The sequence below is a fragment of the Corylus avellana genome, chromosome ca9 (genome assembly GCF_901000735.1).
Source record: "Corylus avellana chromosome ca9, CavTom2PMs-1.0".
Classification (NCBI taxonomy): Eukaryota; Viridiplantae; Streptophyta; class Magnoliopsida; order Fagales; family Betulaceae; genus Corylus; species Corylus avellana.
In genome coordinates this window covers 20380441-20391201 of record NC_081549.1, presented here as the reverse complement: position 1 = coordinate 20391201, position 10761 = coordinate 20380441, and the positions used below count along the sequence as shown (strand labels likewise).

The window sequence follows — 10761 nt, the reverse complement described above, 5'->3', positions numbered from 1 at the left end:
ATGCACAAAGTAAACCCAGACACCTGAAATAAGGCCTAACCTTCAAGCATTTATGTAAGTCTGTTTCTTAAGACAATGCTGCCTTTACAGCAACGGTCGACATAATACATACGGTAAAGTGTCCTGTGGGCTTTATTTCGCAACTGGATCCCTTCGCCTTTAAAACTCATCTTTACGGATTCCCTAATCCAGTAGGAGAGTTATCTCTTTGTTATCAAAACTATATTTTAAGGTGATCCGTTTCATTTGCAATTTAAAATGCAATTAAGCTTTTGGTAAAATCGTAATTTAGCTTTTAAAACCGTAGGTTTTTTAAAACACACCTATTCCTTCTTTGCATCAATTTTTTCTAGGTCTTCAAAATGTATTTTAAAGGAAAGCACTCCCAAACAATATATTTTTTACAATTTAATTTAAAATCGGACTTTTAATATACAAAATCATAGTAATTAACGCACTTAAGTCTCGAGCTAATAAACTAAATGTTTGCCTTAAAAGGTTGAATGTGAAATCGCAGTGGTTGGGAAAGGTTTGATTACGTTTATCACCTCGAACCCCGCTCTTGTAATCCAATTCTTTCCTCTATCTATTTGCTAGAAAAATTAAGAGTATAATGTTAGAAGTTACTTTTGTGTTTTGATGTCACTTTAAAAATGATGTAGCTAGCTTTTAAAATTATTATTGAACTTATGATTGATCATTATTAAATTTTGATCAAATTATGATTTTAAAAGTTATTTCATTCATAGAATGCCACAAAAGAGACACAAGACTAACTTATAGAATTATTCAAAAAATCATGAAGGAAAATAAGATAATTTATGATATGTTGTAGAACAAATGGGTGATTTTATTTATTTATTTATTAAAAGAACAAATTTTGTCGAGTAATTGGGGTTCCTGTCATAATTATAAAAAGAAAAAAGTTTTAAGACCTGCAATTAGCGTGAATTTTTTAGGCGGGGGCGAGAGATTAAGTTGCCCCCCCTCTCGCCCTGCATTGGCCACGCCCCTGGACCCTTAATTTGCTGCATATAAAACGGAAAGGAGCATCTAATTAGTTCAATGCGCATCTTTGACCTTATATTATCATTTAAGATGGACAATAATTTAACAAAAAATGAAAACTTTTGTACTGAAAATGTAAATGTGATTAATAACTTAATATTACACGAGGTGCTTGCACCTATATATATAGTAAACTAAATCTAAAAAATAGACATCAAGATACTAAAGATCATATCCTAAATATAATACTAAAGATAATACTAAAGCATATCTTGAATGTAATACCAAGAGCCATGATACAGGTTACATGACGTGCTTAGCACGCCGTGAATAATTTTTTTTTTTTAATATTTTAATACCAAAAAAAAAAAAGAAAAAAAAAAACTTTTTGCACGCGGTCTGTGCAGCATGCCGCATGTTGTTTTTATTCACCCTAATACCAAAGCATAACTTGAATATAAATACTAAAGATATGATGTATCTCATCATATCTGGGAAGATGCAACAAGATCCTTTAGTAGACAATCCCATTCACTAACCAAGCATTAGTGATAAGTGGAGCATGATGAGTGACTTTACTTTAACAAAAAAACCCTTAATGGATAGAGATTAGAGAGCCCTGAAAGATGGAGCAGCAACCACATATACTGCTCTTGCCGTTCCCTGCACTAGGCCACATCAAACCCTTGCTCAGCCTAGCAGAGCTCCTATGCCAGGCTGGCCTCCACGTTACTTTCCTCAACACCGACCACATGCATCGCAGCCTCACTCGCCTACCACAGCCCTCTTCTCACTTTCCCACCCTCCACTTTGACTCCATCTCCGATGGCCTACCCACCGATCACCCCCGCAATATGAAGCTTATTGGGGAGTTAATGATCTCGCTCAAGTCCGTCACCAAGCCACGCTTCCGCGATCTGCTCGCTGAGTTGAGCACAAAGTCCGAGCGTCCGGTCACTTGTGTAATAGCCGATGGCATTATGTCCTTCGCAGTTGATATTGCTAAGGAATTGGGCGTTCGCGTAATTACGTTTTGGGCCTTCAGTCCTTGCTGCTTGTGGCCTTTTCTCTGCCTCCCGAAGCTCATTGAGGAAGGTCAGCTCCCTGTAGGAGGTGAGGGTAAGTGTGTAAATCACTTAGGGTTTTCTTTTTTACTTACATTGTTTGAGAATATTCCAAAGTGAAAACAGCGAACATCTTGTAGAAGATGCGACAAAAATCAAAACTTTATGCCTGTCGATCGGCTGTCGTGTTGGAAAGACTGAAGCAATTAAGCAGCCGGCTCTTTGTTCCTTTCCCTTGTTTCATGGCTCCATTGATAACAAGGATTTAAGAAAAGGCTTTAGGAAACTTAAATATTCCAAGTCCAAGAGTAATGCAGACCGCGCTTGGATTGGATGCATCAAATATTCTTAGTAATTAGGATATGAAATGTGAAGAAATTTTTATGTGATTCATCCAACTAATTAAGTATGTGGTTTGTTAATTCAAATTTATATAAACTCTTTCATAATAATAATTATTGTTCAAATTATTGAAAATTTGAAAAAATAAAATAAAATAAAAATTTTCAGAGACTAATAAATGCTAATGTCTTTCATGAAACTGTAGCAGATGACGATATGGATCGGATGATCAAAGGCGTGCCAGGTATAGAAGGCCTTTTGCGACGTCGAGATTTACCCAGTATTTGTAGACGACAATTGGATAGCCCCATCTTTCAATTCTACGTCGAGCAGATCAAGGCCATGACTCAAACTTCGGCTCTCATACTCAACACCTTTGACCACCTCGAAGATCCCACTCTCTCTTACATCGCCCCTCTCTTTTCTAAAATTTACACAATTGGACCTCTCACTGCTCTTCTGACATCCCGTATTAAACATGACATCTTACAGTCTTTATCGTCCTTTAATAATTTATGCGAAGCGGACCGCAGTTGCATAACCTGGCTCGATTCACAATCGTTAAGATCCGTTGTTTACGTCAGCTTCGGCACCACGGGGTTGATGAAACGTAGTCAGTTGTTGGAGTTTTGGCATGGCCTGGTCAACAGTGGCAAGCCGTTTTTATGGGTTGTACGGCGTGATGACATTGAGGGTGCGGAAGCAGAGCACCCAATACCAGAGGAGCTACAAGAGGGCACCAAAGAAAGGGGCTTTTTGGTGGATTGGGCTCCACAAGAAGAAGTCTTGGCCCATCAGGCGGTGGGTGGGTTTTTGACCCATAATGGCTGGAACTCAACCCTAGAGGGCATTGTTGCTGGGGTCCCTATGGTTTGTTGGCCCACACTCGCCGACCAGCAAATTAATAGCAGGTGGGTTAGTGAGGTATGGAGAATTGGCCTTGACATGAAGGACACGTGTGATAGATCGACGATTGAGAGGATGATAAGAGCAGTGATGGAGGCGAGAAGGGAGGAAATGATGAGGTCAATGGATCCGATTGTGAAATTGGCTCATGATTGTGTCAACCATGGTGGATCTTCCTACCACAATTTGGACAAGCTTATTGAAGACATAAAAGAAATATGATTTACGACCTTTTTTTCCATAAGTCTTAATGCATTATGCATGCATGTACGTACGTAAATAATGGTACTCATATATGTTTTTGTTGTTGTGTTTACGTGTTTGGCATTTGATAAATTAACGAATCAATGGTATATAATAAGATTTGGCTCAGGTTGTTTTGTTTTTCTCAAATTTTAAAATATTCAACTTGCTATTTTTGTATATTTTTGGTGTTTCGTTATGCATGAAAAACTTATCAGTCGCAAAATACTATTCTAGCTACTTCATAGAAAAAGAGAAACACCAATCACCCTTGCAATCTAGATCACTCTCACTTGTGAATTGGGTTGATTAATTGATAGAGACAAAGTCTCGGTTTGATTTGGCATAAAATAATTTCTGAATATATATATATTGGTGATTGGTGTGAAAAAAATAATAATAATCGATGGAAAATATTTTTCGTTTGACCCAAAAAACTTATTTAATTTTAGTAAAATTGTCTCAATTTTTGAAAACCATAAACCATTATCTGACTTTAAGTTTCTCATTTTCAAATCGATAGACCTAGCTAGGATGTTGATGGGACTTTACTGGGCAACCATAAAACTCGGTCTCCCACACTGTCAGGTCTGAGTTTGAACCTGCCGAGGCCCGGTTAGGATTTGCCAGGACTCAATTGGGACTCGTCAGGACCCAACTAAGATATCATTGGGACCCAAACGAAACACTACCATACGCGTCAAACGCTGAAAAATGTTTTAAAAAATCACTTTTAAAGAAAATATTTTCCGCTAAAAATATTTTCTAACAAAAAAAAATATTTTACGTCAAAACAAAAAACTCTAAGCATTATCTTTGTACATAAAAATATTCAAATATTTTAGCTATTAATTTTGGGTTATTTTCAAATAATTGAAACAACGATTGACAAAATTAAAACCTCGATGACCCAACCATTTAATATTTTGTTGAAATGAATATGCACCCATGTAGTTGTTCTGCCATTGATCAGAAATTCTCCTTTTCGTCAGTGATTTTTCTTGCAAGTAGATCGAGGAAAGGGCATATAAGAGAGCGGGGCGGCCGTGGAGATAGTTGTCTGATCGATGTCAATTGTCAAGTAATTAATCAGACATTTCATATCTAATCCATTTTTACATTCAACACATAAAAGATGGTCTTATCGTTACACATGGGGGCGGAACCAAGATTTTGAGTGCGGTGAATTTTTTTTTGTTTTTACATAATTTTCCTACATCAAAAGACAGTAAAAATATTTATTAAAAATCTTAATTTTATGGCATTACAAACATACAATAGCATCAATTATTAGCAATATAAACTAAGTATAATCTATATGGTTAAAAAAAAATGGTACCTTTGAGGGTAAATTGTTCCTCCTAACAAAATGCCCCAAAGCTCCTAACTACAATAATGCACAATAATGCTGATTGCTGAGCCTGAGAGTATGAGACAAGCCGCTGCAGCTTGCAATAATTCCAAACAAAGCCCAAGTGTCCCACCCAATTCAATTTTATTTTATTTAAACAAGGGCTAGTTTTTAAAATTATTCATTATAAACTGGTCATTAATTAACATTTTTCTTATAAACATTCTCTGTGTAAAAAACAAATTAAAATAGCAATACAACACTAATTTCACTGAAACAATTAATCTTGGGATGTTAGCAACGTATTAAGAAACAATTAATCTTAATTTGTTCTGTTTTGTCAAATTAGCTACTCAAACTTAAAAAAAGAAAATGAAAAAAAAAGGAACAAAAAAAGAAAAAGAGACTAACTATTAATCGAAAAAAAAGAAAAAGAAAAAGAAAAAAGATGTGGGAGATGAAGAACCTGGATGCCGTTGGGCGAGCCTGGGCGCACTCTTCAGGAGCGAGAATTTGAACGAGTTCTAATCAAACGAGCTATGCAAGAAAAAATCGGTCAAATACTCCCTTGAGAATCTTCTCCAGTATGGCATCCGGTTAGACTTAGGTAGCTAAGGGAGGGTACCTTCTCCTCGAAGATAAAAGGTAAAGGGAATAAAAAATATTTTTGGTGGGACAATGCTGAAGATTCTTTTTTGGTGAGAGAGGGTAGTTCCTTTTGTTTTTTTTTTGACATATCAACACAAGAGAATAGAGAAAAAGGATTTGAACTAGTGATCTCCACTTCATAAAGCGTGATTCACAGTCGATTGAGTTATCCCTTGGAGACAAGAAAGAGAAAATAATGCTAAAGATTAAATGAATAAAAAATGTTTTTAGCGGGGACAAGTTGCCGGAGAATATTTGGTGAGAGAGAGTGGGACCGGAGATAAAATGAATAAAAAAACAATTTGAGGGGACATTTTTTAGTGATTTGAAGGGACACATTTCGAGATTTGGAATATATATATACCTACGGTAACAAAATTTTCAAAAATTTTGAGGGGACATTCGTCTCCCCACCTACACACGCACGTCCGCCCTGTCATTACACCAAGTCCCCAAGATGTATGTCACTATTAAAAAAAAAAAAAAAAACTTAATTATTTAATAATGTTTGAAATAGTGACATTTTTTAAAAACGTCATTAATTTGAAACATTTTATTGGTCAAACGTCCTATTAATATAATATTTAAGAATAAATGCTTTAACGCGAAGGAGAAACAGATAACTAGACATATTAATTAATCTATTAGCTAACTAGCTAGACATTCAAATAAAGATTAGATGACAATGATTACATTAAAATAAGATGCACATCATGACAACATGGGAGGAGGGAATTACTTTATTATCTCCAGTTCTCCACTAATCCTCCAGCAAGTGTAGGCAACAGCATGAGTTAAACTAGCAATCTCCCACAGAGACGATTAGTGTTTGCTGCCTCTGCATCAGTCCTCTTAAGATGGATGATCAGCAGCCTCATGTTCTGGTGTGGCCGTTCCCTGCACAAGGCCACATCAAACCCATGGTGGGATTAGCTGCGCTCCTATGCCATGCAGGCCTCCACGTCATATATATATATATATATATATATATGTGTGTGTGTGTGTGTTTTTCATTCATTTTAAGGTTAAAGTGAAGCATTTTAATGCACTTTCTTCATTTCAATATGAAATACTCGGCAGCATTCTCTCTTCTTATGGTGACTTAATTTGCTAGTTCTCTCTGTCTCTTTTGGTATTGTTTCCTCTCCTTCATATAAATGTTCATTCTTATTAATTATGTTAAGTTTGTTTATATTGCAATATTAATATTCGCACATATCTTAATAGTTGTTTAGCGCACAAAAAGACTTGTTCTTTATATTCAATAAAGAACGAAGTCTTAACATTCAAGTTTATTTTTATTTAATTTTTCATATTAGTGTATTAATTTTCTTACTAGTTCCTTTTATTTCTTAAAAAAAAAAAACCAAAAAATTTCTTACTAGTTGCTAAATCTTGTTTGGTGCTAAAAACCAGAATATTCATTCAAGAATATTGTTTTGACATTCAAAATTCAGAAAATTGGCCACATGCACTTTTTTTTTGTAGTGTGGTACACATATCATGCTTAAATTTAAATATCTTTAAATTATATTGTAAGAAAGTTTATATTTATTAAATTTAAATATATTAAATATATTGTAAAAATTAATACGAGTGGTTGATTGAATTTGTGGTAACTAACCTTTTTCTTTTTCTTTTTTTAATCACTAATCAACTATGAAATGATTTTAATCCCTTGAAAAGTGAGTTGTTGGAAAATAATGAAATTGGAGAAAAAGATAATAATTCAAATTTGAATAAGACTGAGAATAGAGAAATAGAGAGAAAATAATGGAAACTTATAAAGATAGGAGTTTGTAATTCAGAAACTTTTTATCTTCTTAACATTTAATGTTTGTCCTATTTTATTTTGAACGGTGGACTTGTTTAGCAAAATTTCCATATTTTGAACGTCTGGAATAATTTCTATATTATGTCTGTGTGTGGACATCAGCACATGCGTAGCATAATTAGCATTGAATGTTAAACCAATCAATGTCTCATGCAAATGATAAAAATTGGCAGTTGAGATCAAAATTTATTGATGTCTCTTTAAATTTTTATTGAAGTTTTAGCTACTCAATGCTCATCACACGACCCAAAAAATCTCTACCCATAATGTAATTGAATATTTGTATTCTGTCTATTTTTCCTAAGAATAAACCGTTTAAAGTTGGAGAAAGAGTTTTATCCAAGATAGTTTTTAATATTATTTGATTCTCCTATGTGGCTGGGGTAGCGCGCGGCCACCCCTCTCCCACTTGGGTGGCCGGCAGCTACCTTTTAAGTTTTTTTTTTTGCACCACCCCTCCCCCACCCACTTGTGGTGGCCGGCAGCCACTTTTTAAGTTTTTATTTTTATTTTTTTGGCTCATATTTGGTATTATCAGATATGGTTGTATATATATATATATATTTTTTTTTTTCTAAGCCTAGGTTTTGGTATAATGGACTTAGGTGTCATATCTTGATTGGTGGGCACAAAGAGGAGGGTTTGTGCCACAACCGTATTGAAGTTATTCTCTAAGGTATTTGATTAAGACATATCGTGCTTATCCTTTGCTATATACATGGGATAGAAAACAATTGGAATCTACAAACAATTGATTGAACATCGTAATTGATTTTGTGTTTTGACTGTACGTAGTTGTAGTTATTTCCTTTTAACTTGTAATGTTACAATATATGTACGGTAGCACCATTAGGAGACTATTATATTTGTCTTATTAGTTAATTGCTTTGGTTTTTTTTTTTTTCCTTTTCTCTTCTGAATAACAGGAATCGTCAATGGTTATAATTGCTTTAATTTTCTTAATTGTGGGTATCATAGCTGCATGGCCATGTGCGGTAGCCCGTCTATATCTTATTGTGAGACTCCACACAAATATTGTTGCGAGATCGTCATCCCCAATTATTCATCAAAGTCTACTTAAGTTTTAGTACTCTTGCTCGATCATGAAATAATTAATTAAAGTGTTGTCGCGAATAAATTGAAAGGAATAAAACAATGCTCTGGTATTATTAGTAACATTACTTTTTTATAATATTATCAGTGACTCACACACATATATATAAACCAACTTGAGATTTCATTTTTGTAAGGGCATGGCAAACGATAAGTTTAGATCGTGTGGACATCTCTACAACAAGACAGTGAACATCTGCCGGTTTATTCACTACCTAGAAGCAATCACAAAAGTAATAGATCACCAGTTAAATGAAAAAAAAAAAACACAAATCGAGGCAATTTGTTTTTGGGTGGGTGGGGGAAGAGATCGATGGCAAATATTCTCAAGATGAATGTTATTGATAATTTGATCAATCCAATTAGAAAAATAAATAATGGCTCAGGCAAGATAAATAAAAGGGTAAATTGCTAATTTATTTTTTTATTTATTAAAAATGACAAAAATAATTAATTAAGAGAAATGTTATATATCATTTTGATGGAAAAGGATTTCTCCATTTTGATACTCATCTTTTAATTAAAAATTTGATACTCATTACTCATAGCACTTTTTTATAATAAATGCACCACTGAAGTCAAATGTTCAAGAAACAACAAAAACATGGTAGTAGAACAAGCAGGTCTGTCCATCAACTACATCACCAATCAGCCCATAAAAAATGTATGAAATAAGAATAGCATGCTTATCTTCTTTCATATGTTCGCATTTTCTCTGGGATAAACTACATTACCAATTACCTATAGTCCTTAAAAATGTATGAAGTAGACCCATTACACTCTTTTTTAGGGTTGAAAATGCAGGTGGTTATTAATTGCACTAAACTGCTAACTGTTAATTGCCTGAAAAAAATCGTTAACCACCTATGGTGGAGCAGTTAGTTGCCGCCTACCCATATATATTATATTTGAAGAATATTATATCTATATTATATATTTGAGAATAACTTAAATTGGGTTGTTGCACAAAAGGAGGTTTTTGTGCCCACCAATGAAGGGTTGCCACCTCAGCATGGAACATATTAACAAAATAAAACCAAACCACCTAATTATATCATGTCTAATTAATTGTTTTTTTTTTTAATTAAAAAATGCTTTGCTCAACCACCTCTGGGTGGCTGGCTGCCACCCCATAGGCCATCTGGGGTGGCCGTGTTTCCACCCTATGACTTATAGAGTGGCTAGTGAGCCACCCCAACTGGATTTAGAGTAGCCGCGCGGCCACACCCAGGCCATGGGAGTGGCCGCACACCACCCCTACCGCCTCACAAGGCCATCCCTATGCCATTTGAGGTGGCCACGTGGCCACCCCAGATCCAATTGGGGTGGCTCGCTAGCTATCCCATAGGCCTAGGTGTGGCTTGTGCGGCCACCATCGGCGGACTAGGGGTGGCTCGTGCGGCCACCATCGGCGGCCCAGGCGGCCACCCCTACTTCCCATTTGTGGTGGCTGCCAACCTTCTACTTTTTAAAAAAAAATTAATTTTTTAAGTTTTTTCCTTTTCTCATATGTGATATAATTTGGTGTATGTATGCTTTTTTTGTTTTTTTAAAGTTAAGCTTAGCAAGAGTGGCTTAGGTGTCACCTTCTGATTGGTGCACAAAAGTCCACTTTTGTCCAACCTCCCCACCAAAGATGCTCTCTATTTATTTTCATATATCTATTGATCATATTGTAAATTGTTAGCGTTAGCAATGTTGGCGTTTACGGCCACCTTTAAGATTGGCTTTTCTTTGGTTGAACACAGTTAATAATGCAAATTTTAGTTTTTTTTTTTTTTTTTTTTTGTTGGTATATACTAATTACTTGGGTGGCAGTCGTACATTTTGTAACAAAAAAAGCCCTGAAAATTAAGGCAAAAACTAAAAGGGCTAAAAACATATAAAGTGAGCACAAAAAAAACCCAACACTCAAATAGCCTTAAACGGCCAAACTTTTAAAAGTGGTTATAGATTTAATAACGGCTAACCGACCGCCTAAGGCGATGCAAAACGGTTAGGAATTTAGAGCAATTGCCTAAAATGGTTAGGATTAGCGGTTAAAGATGATAATAATATTTAGTAGATTCACATATAACTGTCATACAATTATAATGATGTGACACTAAATATTAGCTATTGATTTTTTTTTTTTTTTTACAAGGCCTTATTGATTCAAATGTTGAGTTTTACTGCCATATCATCATAGTTGTATGACAGTCATATGAGAATATTCGAAATAGTAGCACTCAATTAAATATGATATTGTGCTA

The 10761-nt window shown here is 35.0% G+C and overlaps 1 protein-coding gene across 1 annotated transcript; it reads left to right on the top strand.

Moving 5' to 3' along the window:
- Positions 1–1634: 1634 nt before the first annotated feature.
- Positions 1635–3542, top strand: LOC132162453 (7-deoxyloganetic acid glucosyltransferase-like). Its single transcript, XM_059572690.1, has 2 exons — positions 1635–2121; positions 2623–3542. Exons 1-2 carry the CDS (start codon positions 1635–1637, stop codon positions 3540–3542), a joined length of 1407 nt encoding a protein of 468 aa, XP_059428673.1.
- Positions 3543–10761: the final 7219 nt, after the last annotated feature.